At 42.3% G+C, this 19,364-nt stretch overlaps 1 protein-coding gene across 3 annotated transcripts in view; it reads right to left on the reverse strand.

Moving 5' to 3' along the window:
* The window catches only part of PCSK5 (proprotein convertase subtilisin/kexin type 5), a 457,179-nt gene that overhangs the window by 304,280 nt on the left and 133,535 nt on the right, over nucleotides 1-19,364 (reverse strand). For all 3 annotated transcript variants that reach the window (XM_047829573.1, XM_047829574.1, XM_047829575.1), the window contains exon 5: nucleotides 18,530-18,606. In XM_047829573.1, coding sequence (XP_047685529.1) covers nucleotides 18,530-18,606 — 77 coding nt within the window. The remainder of the gene's footprint in view (nucleotides 1-18,529; nucleotides 18,607-19,364) is intronic.

The following is a 19,364-nucleotide window of genomic DNA, read 5'->3' on the forward strand; positions in this document are numbered from 1 at the left end:
AGGTCCCAGGAGAAGTGTGCTCACAGAACTGCACTGGGTGATCTTTCGGGACTTCAGTCACATTCCTTCTCAATCTAGTATCTAAACATGTTAAGATAGAAAAGAAAACATCATGTGCTCACGTTATTAAGTTTCATGTTAGCATCCGGACTGATTCAACGTCTCAGGCTCCAAAAAACAAGACAAAGGAAAACAACCGTGTTGATACTCGAACATTTCACGTGAAAGCCGTTGTAATAATACTCTTCACTATCTTCCTCATGGAATAGTTCCAGAAAATGTGGTAGTTATAGGCAACAATGACTCAAAAATGGAGAGTCTCTCCAAAAATGGAGAGGCACTAACATGCCTCTCACGAGTGAGAATTTTGCAATTCGTCCCCCCCGCCTCCCTCCCCACACACTCCCTGTATCAACAGATTATTTTTGTTCCTTTCAGGTCACAGATCACTGAGAACACCGAACTGTGTCCTTCCAACATTTTGACCACTTTTCCTGTCCGGTACCCATCACTGGAACAGCAGGTGGACAACCAGGAAGGAAATCAGAGGCCAGTTAAATCACCAAGAGGCAAGGAACCTTGTGAAGGGTGGAAAAGAGATTTAAATGGATCAGTCAGAAGAGGCACTATGAGGCATCGTACGTGTCTGATAACTGTCAGTCAACAGCTCAGACAATCATAAAATTGTGTCCTTTTCAAAGGGAGAAAAGCAAAATGACTTGGCAAACATTTTCTTTTCCTCTCCCTCTGCCACTTTAAAATGGAAGAATTCTGGATCCTTGCTGTTAACCAAATGGCATTTACAGCTCTCGGTTGGCATGGGGCAGCTGAGAATCTAAAATGAGGAATGCTTATTCCATTTCCATTTCCATGGAAACTAGTCACCAACTGGTGAAAACAAGGTAGATCGGATTTTTGAACAAGAATGTTGAAAAAAAAATCACTCTTTTAAAACTTTTCTCTTGCATCAAGATGAATTGCGTAGCTTAAGGTCAGGAACACACAGAGATGTCTGTGTGGATGAGCAATTCACCACCGGCTTATCGTTGCAACCCTTCCCATATCACAATAATTACTGCGTTCGCGCGTGGGGTTGTTTTTTTTTTTTTTCTTTTTCTTTTTGGTTGCTCTTTGGAGGATGAATGGCCATAAATCCAATAAATAAATAACAGAATAAAATGTGAAAATTAAATGAGTTTTTAAGGGCTGTTTATGAAGAAAAGCTTGGAGTAATCCAGTAAATCTAATAACGCCTTTCAAAATTTACGACCACGTTCCTCTTCTATGCTCTCTTAACAAACGCATGAGTCAGGAATATGGAGATTTACAGAGGATAAATGAACGAGTCAGTTTTCTTGGAGAGCTCTAGGAGTATTCCAATTTTTGAAACTCTACAATGAAAATCTGACTTTGAAAAGACCACAGATACAGCCAATTATAACACAGCAGAGGTGAGCTCCAGAGCTCTGAGGTCCACTTAATCTTTCCAGGAGAATTTCAGACCCCATGTCCCCCTCTGCCAAAAACAAAACAAAACAAAAAAAAAACTGAAAAAGAAAAACAAGTCCAGCTACCACTCCTACGTTTGCACAGGTAGAATATAAATGTTCTAAATTGGGTGGAAATAATTTGCCCCAGACAAATAACAGGATGAAAAATGTCGATGATTCATTGGACTCACAGCTCTGTCACTGGTCATTCCTGATGACAAAAACCCTACATTAGCTGTAATGCCATTGGGTAGGACCTAGGTCAGTGGGGCCTACGGTATCCTGAACATTCAGAATACGTTACCTGCAATTCTCACCGCAAACTCCAAGTAGCTAATTTTGTCCCCGTTTTATATGCGGAAGACCATTAGGTCACCCAGTGGCCAAAAGACTTGTTCAAAGCTGTTCCTTAGCCTTGTTTACCTGTATCGGACTTCCATGTTCCTAATCGTCCTGCCCAGACACATTTCCCCATTTCTAGCTTGTAACCCCAATTAAAAAAATATCACCATGTCTATTTCCAATCTCATGAATTCTGATCTCCTCATATTAGTAAAAGATAAGTACATGCGGGAATGCCTGACCTCAACCATTGCTATGTTTGGAGTATGCACAACTCATTTCTGATTATTACGTTTCCGAAGTTTTAAGGTAAATTTTAGATCTGAAGTCGTTCTTTAAGTGGTTCAATTATTTCCAATTTGTTTCTTTCCTGCTTATGCTAATATTTGAGAGGTTTGACCTTCATTTTTAAGATCAATGTTATAGTTAATAAGAACACAATTATAATAAGACAAGTAGGGGTGTGTGTGTGTCTATCAGTCATGAGACAGAAAGAGAACAAGACTGATTTTCACTAAATTTCAAATCTCTCAAGGAATTATCTCAAAAGCCGGTAATTATTATGTGCACGGTCCATTTTTACCTTTTCAACCTAAAATTGTTTAGTGAAAACATTCTTTAAAGGTTATACAACTCGATTTACCTCCTTATTTCCAGAAAGACCTGCACATTATACATGAAAGAAAATTAAACCCTAAATCAAAGTTTAATTAATTTACAATTTCCTTTCTGAGAGCTAAGCATAAGAATCGGTTGATGTTAATGAACACAGCCCCAGGTAATTTGCACTACCTTTTCCCCTTGCAAACTGCACTGTTTTTCAGAGTCTAAACAGAAGCTTCTCGATGTTAGCTGTGGCAAATACTTGCAACAATTTTCAGTATAAAGAGAAGTGGGTTTTTTTTGTCCTGTTACTGAGACAATTAGATATTTATAGTTATTTAAGACAAATAGAAAAAAAAAGTCAGGCCAATTTTCCATAAATAACAATTGGAATATTAGAATAAAAACATAGATGAGTTCATTTAAAATTTTGTATCTGACACTGGTTTTAGACATTTTATCCATAAAAGCTGATATTTCACATCTCATGGCCTGTTTGCCTTCCCTCTTTTCTTAAGTGAAAAGGGGGGCAGTGATCCTGCCATGGGGCAGGGAGGTAGTGAGCTATACTCAGCTTCCATTTGGGTCACGTGAGTAATAACCCTAATGCATATCGAGATTACATCGCACAGAATGATTACCAAATGACCACGTGCGGAGCGCTTACTCTATTCACCAGTCTCCCGTATAAATGAAGCATGCTATGTCCAGACAGTTGTAAAACGATTAGTTAAAACCAGTGTGTAAAGCAGTATGAGTTAAGGGGGTGAGGCTAAAAGACAGGGAACATCCTGTGGATTCTTTGCACACACGTCTAGAGCTTACGCATGCTCATAAAGAGTTTGAAGATGCAGGAAAAACATGTTCGGAGTTGAGTTTTAGATAAAAGAGAGGCTGTAGAGAAATTAAAAAAAAAAAAGAAATTTCTGGATTTTCCTTTTAACAAAAAAGGAAAGAAAAAAAAAGCAAGGTGGCGAAACAAGAAGATGCCTTTTATCCCAAATCTTGTAAGGAGCTCACTGATCCCAAGACGCTTTTGGCCGTTACAAACATTCTCTCAGTAATGACTACTGCCTTCCATCAGTCGTGTTCTAAGGTCAAGGTCAAATGCCACCACCTACCTCCAGGTGCCGACCTCCAGTGACAAACCCGCCAACCCATACTTACAGCCTGTGGGGCTGGTTTTCCATGGTTTGTTCTGTTTTCTATAAATAGAACTTCTAACTTCAAATACACTCTTAGGAGAAATCCAACCATCCAAAATAGATTCTAATGCAGATTTTAAAAAGGGGAGTGACTTAGTTGAGGAACAGAGGGCTATACTCACCCCATACGGTCACCTGAGTGACACTTGGACAGCCTGAGAGATCCATTCACAGACTCTAGGGTTCCATGAAATACTTTTGGAAAACCAATGATCTCTAGTTCACATCCTTCCTACTGGTTTAACTGTTGTCCTGTCTGAGTTACGTGACGCAGCAATGTTCAATTTCTACAGACTGTAACTATATCATCAGTTTGATTTTTAAGGAATAGCCTGGGGTGCCTGGGTGGCTCAGTCGGTTAAGGATCCGACTTCTGCTCAGGTCATGAGCGCCCAGTTCTGGGTTTGAGCCCCCGTCAGGCTCTGTGCTGACAGCTCAGAACCTGAAGCCTGGTTTAAATTCTGTGTCTCTCTCTCTCTGCGCCTCCCCCGTTTGTGCGCTAGCTCTCTCTCTCAAAAATAAACATTAAAAAAAATTATTAAAAAAAATAACCAAATCAAAATGCTATTCTTCTCGGAGGTATTCAAAAAGTCTTTTCTGAATGAAACTATATGCCACGTAAGAGGAGCTAAATTCTCATAAACCAGCTACATTTATTTCCACGAATTAAAAGTGTCTTGTTTATGAACTCTATATTCCAAAAACGGACATCTAGTATTGTGCTCCAAGTTAGAGTCTATTTTGTGATACAAAGAGCCATGCGTTTGGAAGCCAGACTCACTTTGGTAAGTTATGGGAACCTGCCTCGAATTTTGTTTCCTTCCTCTGGAAAGAGGGGGCAACAATAATGGGATTTAATTACAGCTCCTTTACTGTCACTGGCTGAGTTAGGCAGAAAAGTAGTTTATTAAAAGGATATCGAGGGGCGCCTGGGTGGCTTGGTCGGTTAAGCGTCCGACTTCAGCTCAGGTCACGATCTCACGGTCCGTGAGTTCGAGCCCCGCATCGGGCTCTGTGCTGATGGCTCAGAGCCTGGAGCCCGTTTCAGATTCTGTGTCTCCCTCTCTCTCTGACCTTCCCCCATTCATGCTCTGTCTCTCTCTGTCTCAAAAATAAATAAACATTAAAAAAAAAAATTAAAAAAAAAAAAATAAATAAAAGGATATTGAGAAGCTCAGGATTTTTAGGAACACAGAACAACCAAGATGGAGGGTCAGGATGAAGGAAAACACCACCACTCTGCTGAGAAAGAGAGAGTGACAGGGAGGAGAATCCAGGCAAGCGAGGGAGAGTTGACCTGGCCTTTAGGTCACTAGCCTGCGCAACTGCCACTGACTTAGATAGAATCTAGATCCCATGACCTAGGCCCTAGACTAGAGCAACGGAGGCTGAGTGAGTTGACACCATCTGGCATTTTCAGCTGCCGTCCTAGAAAAAGTCTTTGCTCTCTCTCAAGACAGAAAATTCCTCACACATAGAGAATTCAGACACTGGGGCACCGAAACAATGACCTGCTACCTCTCTGACATGAACCTTTACAGATCACGTGAGAATATGTGTAGAAATGCTTTGCGAGCTGTAAAGTTCTAGATAAGTAACTCTTCTGAGTAGGTGGCTCTATCTGTATTTGAGACAGTGAGGTCTGAGATGACGTGGAAGGATTAATGCCAGTCAAGGGAACCAGAAAACCTGCTCTTTTTTTTCTCATTCTCTCACGGAAAACATATAGTGACCCCGCTGAACTCGATTTAGACCTGCTGAATTTCTAGCTCAAGGCAAAACCAGTCAAGGGCTTCTGGGGAGACAAAGCTGTTCTCTGCTTCCCCACCCAAATCGTGTACCAAGCTTCTCAAACCTATAGAACTGCTTGCAGGAAGTCAACTAAGCAGCTTGTTTTATAATAATAAATGTAAAACCATGATGGTGATATAACAATAATGTCTCAAGTATGAACCACATGTAGTGTTGACCCATGTATCTGCATAGGCAGAGTTTTATAGGGTATTGCTCAAAACATTCTCTCAGTGTATGAAAGGATTATTCAATTTTATTAAACAACTCATCTAGCAAGCAGTTACTTGGACCTCCCTCCCCATCCACATTCTCCTGGTTCACTCCAAATACACGTCTTGGAAATCGAAGTGTTATACTCGTGTAGATTTCAGAAACCCATAAACCTTGGGAGAAAAACAGGTGAATTTAATACAAGAGTACCATCCTTAACAACATTTACTTTCTTCTCAAAGAAGAAATCTCTCCCCAATTAAAGAGAAAACAAACCAAAACAAAACCAGAGAGACGTCATGAGTATTTTCTTTCAACCGGGATGGATTAAACATGAGTTAGTATTGCCCATAACTAAAATAAGCTTTACAATGGGGATTCTAATCGAAGCCCCTAGAAACACAAGGAGGAAGTTGGAGGACGGTAAATAGAATCAACTGATGTAGAACAGTATGCACGATTCCAAAACATGAAAGCACGCGCATCCGCATAATTTGCGGATGGCTTGCTCTCATAGTGCCTTTGGGCTCCAGAGATTTCAACCCACTTAAATGAACACTCCTACAAATACACCGGGGAGGGAGGGGGACTTGTTCCATGCTTCCGTGCCGTGGAACATGGTGCCGCCATGAGAATGCCACCAGTGTTACTCCCCACAGAGGGCTGATGATTTGATATAAATTCAACTCCTAGAGGAGGTAAGCCACGGTTGCTGGGGCATCTCTGTAGGGGGAAATACTAGACTCACCCCCACAGGGACCTCTACTGCCCCGAGAATGGTAAGCCTCCAAGTGTGGAGGAGAAGGTGAATGCACGGTTAGCAGAGCTGCTGCTGGGACTCGCACCTCGCTTGAGGACCCCATTTGCCTCGGATTGAATCCAGTTTCAACGAAGCCAAGGCCTCCAATCCTTTGATCCTCTCAACTCAAACCCCAGCTCCTTCTCAGAGGCGCCACCGCCCCCCCCCCCATATATTTGCCACTCCTTTAAAAAGCCTTAAAGGGACGTTGTCATTCCTTGAGGAAGAAAAATAAAGAAGTTTGATGAAAGAGCTTGATGTCCAAGAAAATGAGCAAGGGTTGCAATCACAACCGCTGAAGAGCGTAAGTTCTAGTCAGATCACCCAGCACCAACTATGGAAACGGGTGCCAGGACTGGGGGCCGTCGCTGGAGGCAGATGTGTGCCTTGTTCTCCGGCGACATCACACTGGTGCCTATGGGAAGACCCAGGTATTGGACGGTGAAAAACGAAAGGGATCTGTGACAACCTGATACAGGTGGGGCTGCAGGGTGGGGAAAAAAAATGAGTCAATATTTGTGATCAGGACAGGCGTGGGAGGGGGTGTGCCTCTGTGAAGAGAACCCCAGAAGGAGGAAAACCAACCAAGAGCAAAAAGGTCATACAAAATCTTTAGCAGTCAGCTCGTCTCAGCCCAGGGTGTCGCCACAAGGTATTTTATCTGCCATCCATGCAAATTCAAATGCATTTACTAGCATATGTAAATTACATGCAGATGGCATGGGGATATCTAAAAATAGAAAGAGGTAAACTCTCCTAACAAAGGTCAGTCTTTTTTAAAATTCATGAGACGGCAGCTTGTGAGTGGAGAACGTGCTGCGGAGAAAGTGAGGATTCAGGGGAATTTGCTGGAGAATCTCCAGGAGTCGACTGTTCTTCGCAACTCCTTCAAGCTATTGTCGGTGCAAAATATCGCTCCACAATTCCCCAAAGCAGGACACATCCTCAAGACCCCACACCTTCCTAGAGTAGGAGAAGGCTTCTGATGTCCTTCCCTCCTACAGAGAATCTTGCACAGCCCCCGTTTCCAGAGTGCTCTCAAGGGCTGTCATTTAAGCACAAAAACACTGGGAAAGTGCCTGTTACTTATGTGATTCCAACCTCAAAGAGTCCGTATCTCCATATAGAGAAATGTGAAAACGAACTACCTGCCCTCTGTGAATCAGACTAAAACTTGACCTGATTTCTTAATTACTACCACCTTAATAATATTAGTAACAGCCATACCGTTGACAATTTTATGTAGTTTCCCCAACCATTTATTTATACTGTAATCACCTCGTTCTCATTCAATTTTCTTTTAAAGATGTTAATATACACTAGAACTGTTCGGGAACAGAGACCTATGCTCCGGTCTTTCCCATACCAACCACTGATGGGACCATATCCGGAAGCCTTCCTTTTGTTTTTTTTTCCTTCCCTTTCTCCCCCTCCCTCCTTCTCTCTTTCCCTCTCTCCCTCTTTCTCTCTCCCTCCCTCCTTTTCTTTCTCTCCCTCTCCCTCTCCCCTTCCCTCCCTCCCTTCTCTTTTTCTTTTTCTCCCTCTCTCCTTCCCTCCCTCCCTTCTCTTTCTTTTTTCTTTCTTTCTCTCCCTCTCCCTTTCTTTCCTTCCATCCTTTTTTATAATGATAAAGCTTTCCTAGTCATGTTTCTGCCCTCGGGTCTCTTCAAGTGATGGTGGTTGAGTCCCTTGCTAGAGCAAACTCTGAATAAATCAGCCCTAGACTCATTTGGGTGGCCTTCATTTATTTCCACAAAACAAATACCAGTGGGAAGTCAGACCTATACAATAAATTTCTGTAATCAACGATCTTAGTTATTTGTCCAAAATCACACGTGCACAAGGCATTGGCAGCCTTTATGGACCAATCCCCTCTCTGAGGAGAAACAGAGTTCTGAGTACCAGCTCTTGGTACAGCCCAGCCAGCTACTGAGTATTTACTGACCACAGCGGCACAGCAGTTTGATCATTCCAGCTTTCCCAAGGTAGTAGAAGTTACTGAAGCATGTGCTCGACACAGGAATTAATTTCTCCTCTACTTGACCACAGATTAACTTGGCTACGCAGCTAAATAGGTGCGGGGGGAATCAATGAGCTCAAATTCTGACTGCCGCTCGGTGACATTCGACATTTTACTCCACCTCTCTAGACTTTCGGAATGTGGGTTGACGTGTAACAGTAAATGAGAAAGCATACAGAGGTGTTAACCTTACTAGCAGCTGCTTACGTCATATTCAACTACAGCGAGGAGCAAGCCCAGAGACTTCTAGTTCTCTGGCTAAGTCAGTCAGGGACATCGAGATACCTGTGTGACAAGGGAGGTTCCAACAAAGATGCTTCTCCCAGGCCACAGACACAGTGAACAACAAGGCTGGGGCTGGTATACGGGTCTCATCCAAATCCATCCATTTCTTTCTCACTACATCACCTTGCCTTCTTTGGTGACCTATTTTATGAGAACTAATCAAACATATTCTGATATAAAAGACCTATTTTCTGCCTCTCCGCCTTTGGTTGAAGATCGTAACTGAAATGCACACTTACTGGGGTGCCTGGGTGGCCCAGTCCGTTAAGCAGCCCAGGTCATGATCTCACAGTTTGCGGGTTCGAGCCCCCGCGCTGGGCTCTGGGCTGACGGCTCGGAGCCTGGAGCCTGCTTTGGATTCTGTGTCTCCCCCTCTCTCTGCCCCTCCTCTACTCACACTCTCTCTCTGTCTCTCAAAAATAAATAAATGTTAAAAATAATTTAAAAAAAAAAAGAACTGCGTACCTCCTACTGATATGAAACACACAGAATAATTTAAGTCCGCTGGAGCAACAGGTGTCCACTGTCATTCACCGAATTGCCACAACACAAAAATTATGACGTGCCTTTTAGTTAGGAAAGAAAAAAAAATTCTAACTTTAGTCCCTTAACTTAGAAGGCACTGGATTTGAATACGACGACAACCAATATCGAAAGCGTATCTTGTCAACTGTTAAAACGAACCATTAGCCAGTTTGTAGTTTGATTATACTGTCAGCCTGTTCTTTCTTCTAAGTATCTGCACAGGGAGTGAGAAAAACAAAACAAGGTGTCTTTTTCTCCCCAGTCTGCCTTCTTTTTCAGCATCTGACATGAGTATCCACTGGCTGAATGCACTCGAAAGGTCTTGAATGCCTTCTCAGCTCCGCAACAATGCACGGCTCACACTGACCTCTCAAGTCCCTGACCTTCGTGCTCTAAATTTTACGTATTTCAGGATATAAAGAAACAAGAGAAAATAGAAGGATCCAAGGTGGAGGTTAGAGGAGAAGATGAAAAGAGAAAGATAAATAAATATACCTGTCTGGAAACCTTGCTCAAATGCTTAATCCATTATTTAAAAAGGATACTTATCTTTCCCTTACTGCAATTCCATCTGCTTTAGAGGCCTCAGGAATTTGTGAGTTTGTTTTTTAAATAAGAAATTTAAATTGAAGCAACTATCAATTATTCATGTCAATAGTGCACTGGGTTCGCATAAATTATACCCAAACCTCATTTTAACCTATAGCATCCATCAGACCCTTTATTGAAACTGTTACTGAGAGCCCCAAGACACTATGCCCCCAAATCCTGGAGGAGAACACCCTGAAACTGACAAAGAACAGAGGGGTCTGAAGACTGCATTATCAGAATTATAATCCCCCGAATCATGAACACGTTGTTTTATAAAAATTAATATTTATACTTCAAATGACAGGTATATAAGGATTCCAGATTAGGTAAGTATGTTTTGTATTTATTCAGTTCTCATTAAAGAATAAGCAGCCATTTACACAACTCCTATGAACCCAGTTGTTTTCTTTCTTGGAAGTGTCTGAACCTTTTTTCATGTACTCTACCGAAGTTACCAGGCTAAAAAACTAACAGGCCTGTGTCAGTCAGGGCCAATCAGGAAACAGCGGATTCTTTTACACTGGGTCACGTGAGAAAATTTATTCAAGGGACTTACATAAGGATGCGGGCAGGGTTTGGGGAAACCGATAGGGAAGAGGGTGGCGTTCTCAACTAGCCACGCTGGAAAAACCCTGGAACCGTGGGGGAAGGAGTGGTTATCGATGCCCACAAAGGAGAGCCCTTAGGAGGCAAGACTTAGGGCCACCTGACTGGAGTTATGATCTTCCGGTACACGGTTCGTTCCCAATGGTTCAGTAAGGAGGGGGACAGAGAATAAGTACCCCCCTTCTCCACCCTTCTGTATCCTAGCGATCTCCTGCTTGAGTCTTCCACTGACCAAACCCAATGGGAAGCCGGAGGGCAAGGGGGTCCATTAACACAGTCCTTACAGGTCAGCTTTCTCGGGTACACAGCAGGCAGGAGGGCCAAAAAAAAAAAAGTAACCAGCACAAAATTCTAGTATATATATATAGCACTTTTTAAATAGCTATTATTTTGCCATATATTTTGCTAATTCACCTATATGAGTGATCAAGGTCGATACTCTTCTAATTACTGTAAGACCAAACAAACATTTTATAACCCAAACTAAACTGGAAATTATCGTCTCAGTATCTGTTCTCTCCCTGTTCTCTGCCTTGGTAAATGTGACCCTGTCAACCACAGGAAGGGTTTTATAAAAGAAATAAATTCACAGGCACTGTGAAAAACTCACAGGAGGGTATCCGGCTCAGATGACAGCGGTGAGAGAAGACATCACAGGGAAGTCACAGCAGATGAAGGGGAAAGGTGGATCGTGCAGGTGCTGACCGTGGAAGGTTGTATAGGTGCAGCACGTTAAGAGAGCTCCACAAGTCTTGCGGGCTGATAAATACAATGAAGGAGGAGTGGACACACAGGGCAGAGCAGGCTTAACAGTGAGGGAGGAGTAGGGGACAAAGCATCTTGTAGTTTTAACAGAATGTCAAAACATTAAAGGACGCTCTTATTTTGGTTCAGAAATAGTCCCTGGGTAGCAGGATGGGGGTAAGACTGGAGATGGGGAAGCCATTTTGGAGATTTTACAAGGACGCAGGTGAGAGAAGGGACAGACCAATGGAAGGCGAGAGGGGAGGCATGGATGGGTTGGGGGTGTAAGTCTTGGCTGAGCTATTAAAGAGGAGGACTATCATGCTGAGGAAGGCAGGGCTTGTGACCAAGGGCCAGTGAGGGAAGAGAGAGGGATGGCTGGCTTCCGGGCTGAGAAGGGCTTTGTCCTGTTGTATTCTAACTCTGCGTGAGGGCCCAGACCCCGGCCACTTCCCAGAATCTAGAAGATGGTCAAAAATGTTACTTATCTCAATGTATTGTATCGTGAACCCAACATGATAGAAACGGATTTTCTAAAATATTTGTTGTATGTTCTTTCATGCACATAGAATCCGTACCTGCATATGAAAAGTGTCAGACATTTTTCATAATTGTCTGTTCTATATACATTAAGAACGTGTACAACTGTAGCACACACAATTGCAGTCAACGCCAAGTAAATTCATTTGATAACCACTGTTTAAGTAATTCCTACATAGTATATTATAGTGCCATTTTCCAATAGGATTAGAGGAAAACTGTTGGAAGTATTTGGAAAAACAAACTGGCCTCTGATACTGGCCCTACTTTTCTTTGGTAGGTTTATTTCTGACCTATTTAGCCATATGATAATTTTATCTGAGCTTCTTTGGCTAAATCCGGGGCATAAAGAAATAAGGCTTCTATAAAAATGTCTGTCCGGGTCCTCTGCCTATTTTTTAATTGGATTAGTTGGGGGGGTTTGTTTTGGTGTTGAGTTGGAGAAGTTCTTTATATTTTTTTGGATACTAACCCCTTATTGGATATGTCATTTGCAAATAGCCTCTCCCATTAAGTAGGCTTTTTGTTTTGTTGATGGTTTACTTTGCTCTGCAAAAGCTTTTTATTTTGGTAGAGGCAGACCCAATAGTTTAATTTTGCTTTTGTTTCCCTTGCCTTAGGAGACACATCTAGAATAATGCTGCTACGGCCAATGTCAAAGAAATTATGGTCTATTTTTGTCTAGGAGTTTTATGGTTTCAAGTCTCACATTTAGGTCCATTTTGAGTTTATCTTTGTGCACGGTGTAAGAAAGTGGTCCAGTTTCATTCTTTTGCATGTAGTAGCTGGTCCAGATTTCCCAGCACCATTTGTTGAAGAGAATGTCTTTTTCCCACTGTCTATTCTTGCTTCCTTTGTCATAGGTTAATTGACCATAAAAGTGTGGGTTTATTTCTGGGGTCCCTATTCTCTCCCATTGATCTATGTGTCTATTTTTATTCTGATACTATAGTATTTTGATGACTACAGTTTTGGAGGATATCATGAAATCTGGGATTGTGATTCTTTCAGCTTTTTTTTTTTTCAAGATTGCTTTGGCTATTTGGGTTTTTTTGTGGCTCCATAAAAATTTTAGTATTATTTGTTGTAGTTCCGTGGAAAATGATGGTATTTTGATAGGGATTGCATTAAATCTGTAGATTTCTTTGAGAAGACACACATATGGCCAAAAGACACATGAAATGAGGCTCACCATCACTCACCACTGGGGAAATACAAATTAAAACCACAATCAAATATCACTTTATTATAGGGTCAGAATGGCTACAATCAAAAAGACAAGAAATAACAAGTGTTGATGAGGATGTGGAGAAAAAGGAACCCTTGTGCACTAGTGATGGAAATACAAACTGGTATAGCCACTGCGGAATATAGTACAGAGGTTCCTCCAAAAGTTAAAAACAGAATTACCCTATGATCCAATAATTGCACTACTGGGTATCTACCCAAAGACGATGAAGACGCTAATTCAAAAAGATACATGCTTCTCTACGTTTATTGAAGTGTTATTTACAATAACTAAGATATGGAAGTGACTTACATGTCCACTGACAGATGAGTGGACAAAGAGGACATCACACATGCACACACATGCGCGCGCGCGCGCGCGCGCGCACACACACACACACACACACACACACACACACACACAGTGGAATATTATTCAGCCATAAAAAAGAACGAAACCTTACTACTTGCCACAATGTAGATGAACTGAGAGAGTATTAAGCTAAGTTAAATAAGCCTGACAGACCAAGACAAATACCACAGGATTTCACTTGTGTGGAATTTAAGAAACAAAAGAGCAAAGGGGAAAAAAAAGAGACAAACAAAACAACCAGACTCGTAAATACAGAGTGCAAACTGGTGATTACCAAAGGGGAGGTGGGTGGGGAATGGGCGAAATGGATAAGGGGAATGAAGAGGACACTTCTATTGATGAGCGCTGAGAAATGTATAGAATTGCTGCACCGTTATATTGTACACTGAAACTAATATAACACTGCATGTTAATTATACTTGAATAAAAAAATTAAAATAAATAAGGATTCTACCTGTCAAGGTTGTAGATCTAAAGATAAGGCCAAGTATCTAAAGAGGTTTTTTTTTCCCCCTCTAGAATTGAGTTAAAGTATTTCCTGCATAGGTAGAAAATGCCGACTCATTGGCTTTGCTCTGGAGTACTATTTGCTGACCACAGTCCTCATCTGTGGGCATGAGAAAGAGAAGGCCACACACAACTTTGGTTTCTACAACATGGTGGCATTCTTAAAACTGGAAGCGGTATGTGAAAAGGAGACTGAAGAACCAGAAAAACTGTGCTTCACCCACCCTTAAATCTTCCTGAAAATCGAGGTAAGAAAGGAAGATGAAAAATTCATTCCTTTTGACAAATGAGTCTTTAACCTACGGAGTGGTTCATTTTGAAAAGGAATTCGATTCTGGGCCCACGTATCACACATTCAAGATAAAATGTGTGCTCTCACCTCCCACTAAATACGTTGCTATGACTTTTAAACGGAGAGAACATTTCACAAGAGGCAAACCAGGGAAGGGGAGATCTAACTCAGACATCAATAATTCATTTATCAGAAATAGGAGTAGCGGTATGAAATGCCAGGAGACTCTTTCATTCGCAGGGAGGCATTTCTATTTTAAGCCTAGAACAATGCAGTCACCTGTATTCGGCAAGCCAATACAAATGGAGGCAAACCTGAACGGGAGGACACATTCTGTGGTCTCGAGTATGGCTATTTCTATAGCACCTGTTACGGGGGATGTGAAAAAGCGACAAAAAAGGAATCTTCACAACTTTTGTACTTCAGAGGTGATTTCTGTCACCCCAAAGCGTCAGCACTAGACATGTAACCGTGTCAGTCTAACAGAGATGACTGGCATGGAGTTTTGAGGGTGCAATCTCTTGGAGTCCTAAAACCCATCAGGCATTAGAGCTTCGTAAGTCCTCTGCTAATCAAACCCGTTGGTGAGCTGCCCAAATTATTTCATCCTCATATCCCCCAAGCACTTAGCCCAGAGCCATTCACCAAGTAGGGTCTCGGTGAATACCTGATGGATGAATGAACAAATGCGGCTAAGTATGAAATAATTCCAGATACATACTGGTCAGACCATATGAAGAGGAGATATTCGCATATCGTGGCCCTCAACTACTGCTTTCTGATGACGATTAGAAATTCCTCCCCTTCACTATCATACAGCAAATTCAAAGATTCATGCTCTGCTGAAGGAGGTAGGGAAACGGAACTGAAGAAAAGCAAAATTACTGTAGACCGAAGGAGCCACAGCCCTCAGCACCTAAAGCAACAGAGAAACCTACCGAAACTTCTAACCCTGGAAATAAACGAAGACCTCCAAGTATTAGATTAAATTAGAAATGTTCATATGCACATATCTGTTGAGCTGATTGTAACTTTTAATTGATTATTTTTTTAATGTTTACTTACTTTTGAGAGAGCGAGAGAGAGACAGAGTGGGAGTAGGGGAGGGGCAGAGAGAGAAGGAGACACAGACTCAGAAGCAGGCTCCAGGCTCCGAGCCGTCAGCACAGAGCCCGACGCGAGGCTCGAACTCACAGACCACAAGATCATGACCTGAGCCGAAGTTGGACGCTTAACCGACTGAGCCACCCAGGCGCCCCTTTAACTGATTACTTATCAAGAAGCAGATATAGGAAGAGAGCACACAATTATAATAACGGCTATAATTATCTAGCACCTAATATGTAGTCAGTTTTATTATGCTTGGTGTTTTACATGTTTTACTATTCGTTAGAAGCGTTATTATGATTTTAGAGATTTAAAAAAAAGCACTAAAGCTCAGAGTAGTTAGGGCTAAAGATTATGAAGCTAATTCAGGAGAACCAAGGGTAACTGTCAACTCTTCTAAACTATAAACCCGCTGCTAATTTCCTGATGCCAAGTGACTTCCATTCAAACAGAATTATCCAGCTACAGATCCATGCTTAAAGACAGATCCATCAATCACATCTATAATTACGGTCTAATGAGAAGAGAGGATATCTTAACCCCAAATGCCTCACGACACGCTTGTGTTTGGCCAAAAAGAAAATCAGGCGGCTGAGAGAAGGGAGGGGGACATCTGAGGCCCCAGGTCACTCAGAAAACAAAGGGAGGGGACGCTGGGGTGGTGTCCCTCTGTTAAGTGCCCTGTTTCACTGTCAAGACCACAGATGTAAGCACACGTCTAGAACAATGCCCGTGTGCGCCAATAGCTAAACCCACGCTGCACTCAACGAAACACGGACGGTACTTCGAATGGGTCTAAACAGGACACGCTAAAATCTGCCAGAGTGAGCAGGACCCTGGCCATGCTTCTTGAAAAAACAGGCCTTGGGGCGAGCCAAGTTTGAAAGGAAGTCTCGCAAAAGATATGGTTTTCACAAGGCAGCCCGTGAAAAGCCCTCAAAGCCAACACTCAAAGAACCGTCTGTGTTAACGACAGACTCCGTGGTCGGCAACGTTGGCCGCATGTCAGACACACCCTCCGAGAACAGTCACCGTCACCACGAGGGTTTCAGTGCAGAAAATCGCCACGTGTAGATTCAAATAAGACCGTCGAGGGAACAAAACATTTTTGGCTTCTACCTATCGCCCCTCTTGTCCCTCGACATCCTGCACAAATACGCTCCGGGTGTGAACATGATCTAGTCTTGCCTGTGTATTTCCTGTTTCTCTTTGCTCTGCACACATGTTGACGGGATAAATTAAGCCAACGGATATAGTATAGTAGGATTCCCCTACGTGCTTGCCTTGAAAACCCAAATTTCTTCCAATAATGCCACTAACATATGAGACAACAATTTAAGGATACTGTGCAATTTGCATGTGTCAACGCACAATTTTGCCCCAGAAACTCCAGGTGAACGGAGCAAACGCACCTAGCTCTGTGGGACTACACGGACCCTGCAGGGATGCACACCCCAGGATCACCATCGTCCACGCTTGTCCACACCTGCGGCTGCTAGTCCCTCTTGGATTTCAAGCACCTCACCTTCCACTTCGCGGTACCTGGCAAGTTGTCATATTTCCGAAGACCATCCTGTGGCGGGGGGGGGGGGGGGGTGTCGTCTGTTCTGTTTACTTTTCCCCTCACCTCCCAACTGACTAATTTTCCTCTCTCTTCTTTGTTCTTTTTCAGAATTTTAGTCTTTACCTCCGTTGTTTTCTCTTGCACACAGAGCGGCAGGCACCTGAGCAGGAGTCGACGGCGTGCCTTGTCTCAAATTAGAACCCTTTGTGTGAAACTCACTATAACTTTAAGCAATGTGATCTGGACAGGAATGACTAGGACTGAAAGAAAACTATCCAGTGTAATTTAGGTCCCTTTCTTCTTTTGTTGAGAAGGTTCTGCAAATTCTATCCAAATCGTGATATATATTCCTGCTTTCGCCACCGAACCCGAACTGTACCATTTACTGAATTATTAGCAAACAGCACATTTTCCACAGTAACATTTTGAGGCTTCTTTGTAGGTGGTGAAAAGAGAAAAAGAAAAAGAAAAAAATAGAAAACCCCACGTACAGTCACAATTATCTAGGTCAGATGGTTTTATCTAAACTTATTGACTGACTTAATCAAATAATACTGAGAAATTTTTCCCTAAAGAAAGACAAGGGCTGGAAATAGCACATAATAAACGGGCAAAACACTTCTCTTTGCCCTTTTGAGATCCTAAACTAAATCATGTAAGTAAAAATTGAAATGATAGTATTTAAATCACCGCATTATCCTGGAGGAGCTTTGCGGTTAAAGGAAAAAAAAGCTAATGTGATCTAGAGATTAGAAATATCTACTAATCCTTTAAAGAATCGGGGTCATCTTAAGCAAGAAAAACCGTTCCCACTTACTTTCTCAAGAATGTTCAGCTATCCCAAGGTATCGAATGGATGTGCATTTTCATTTGCTCTCACAAAAACTACTTTACTAGCTGGAGAGTATGAAAGTGGTTAAATGGGTTTCTATGGCTCTTGACTGTGAGGATATAAAGGGTAATGGGTTCTGTACACGGCAAACCTTATAGGTATTTCATGTATATTAGCAGAAAACACAATCACTACAGAAGAAAAAAGAAGCAAGTAAGAAAGCCCCTGGGAGAGACCTGAAGCACGGCAGTCAGTGAAATTTGTTGAATGTTTTTAAAAAAAAATTTTTTTTTTCAACGTTTATTTATTTTTGGGACAGAGAGAGACACAGCATGAATGGGGGAGGGGCAGAGAGAGAAGGAGACACAGAATCGGAAACAGGCTCCAGGCTCTGAGCCATCAGCCCAGAGCCTGACGCGGGGCTCGAACTCCCGGACCGCGAGATCGTGACCTGGCTGAAGTCGGACGCTTAACCCACTGCGCCACCCAGGCGCCCCGAAATTTGTTGAATTTAACAGAATCAAGTAAGTCTTTGGGGGTACGCTTTGTTTTGCCTCTCACTTTGAACCCCTGCCCCAGCCCCCCAAAATGGGTCAATTACCTCTTGGGGGGGGGCAACATACCCCAACTGTGCCCTCAAGAGATGGAAACACTGAGTCTTGCCCCACGGTTTTCTCTGCAACCACTCTTACAGTATAGACCACCCCTTTCCACGACCCAGAAGCCTCAGCACAAAAAGACACTTGTTCACCTTGGAGCAAATTTACGGATCATTTGTTACCAAGGATTTCCAAGAAGACACTCCCCCCGGCAAGAACAGAAAACACAAATCTCTGGCGGCCACGCACCAGCCACCCCTCCGCCAGGCCTTACTTGTTCTCGTTGCTGGCATCGTAACGAGGCATTGGGTCCAGATCATTCCCGTTCACGTCACAACTCGCCAGGGCATCCTAGAGCCACAGAGGAGAGAGTTCAAGGAGGAGACAGACGTTTAGTAATTAGCCATTAACCTGAAGGCTCATGCATTCTTAAACACATTTCTGCAAGCGAGTAATTAGATTAAATAATACATTCATGGTCCGCTGATGTCAGGATGCCTTGTTCCGTAATAATCAGTGTCATATTTTTCTCCTTAAGGTCAAGAAATACTCTCCACAGACCTAGGAAGAACACAGACCATTCTTGCCAATACATCTTCCCTCGTATCTAGAATGGACCCCTCACCCGATTCCTTTGAAGATGTCCGCAGCGACTGCCTTTTCGGTCAAGAATTCTTGGGCTTTCTGGAAGCAAAGGGATTTATTTCCCATGAGTCCTCTCTCTGTACCTTGTTTCACTTCTTGAGTAAGTTCTTTAAAATGCGAAGATTTTTGAAGGCAATTCACAAACAGTTGGCAAGCCAATTAAAAATCAATGTTAGAAATCTATTCTAGTCAGTATCATGGTACCTCTATTAGGCAGCATTTGCCTGGTTTCAGAGGTCGTATCTACTATAAAAGAATCTGTACCTCAGACTTTTCAGTAATACCCAATCACCTTTTGCTCCAACCAAAATAATGAACAAAGTTTTATTATATGTCAAGGCTTCAAAAGAAGACAAAAGTAGCTGTGAAATTGAAATTGGATCTGTTCGCTTTTATTTTTAATTATTTTTTTTAGATTTTTAAGTTTATTCATTTCTTTTTGAGAGAGTGAGTGAGTAAGCAGG

This window comes from Prionailurus viverrinus, chromosome D4, assembly GCF_022837055.1.
Source record: "Prionailurus viverrinus isolate Anna chromosome D4, UM_Priviv_1.0, whole genome shotgun sequence".
Classification (NCBI taxonomy): domain Eukaryota; kingdom Metazoa; phylum Chordata; class Mammalia; order Carnivora; family Felidae; genus Prionailurus; species Prionailurus viverrinus.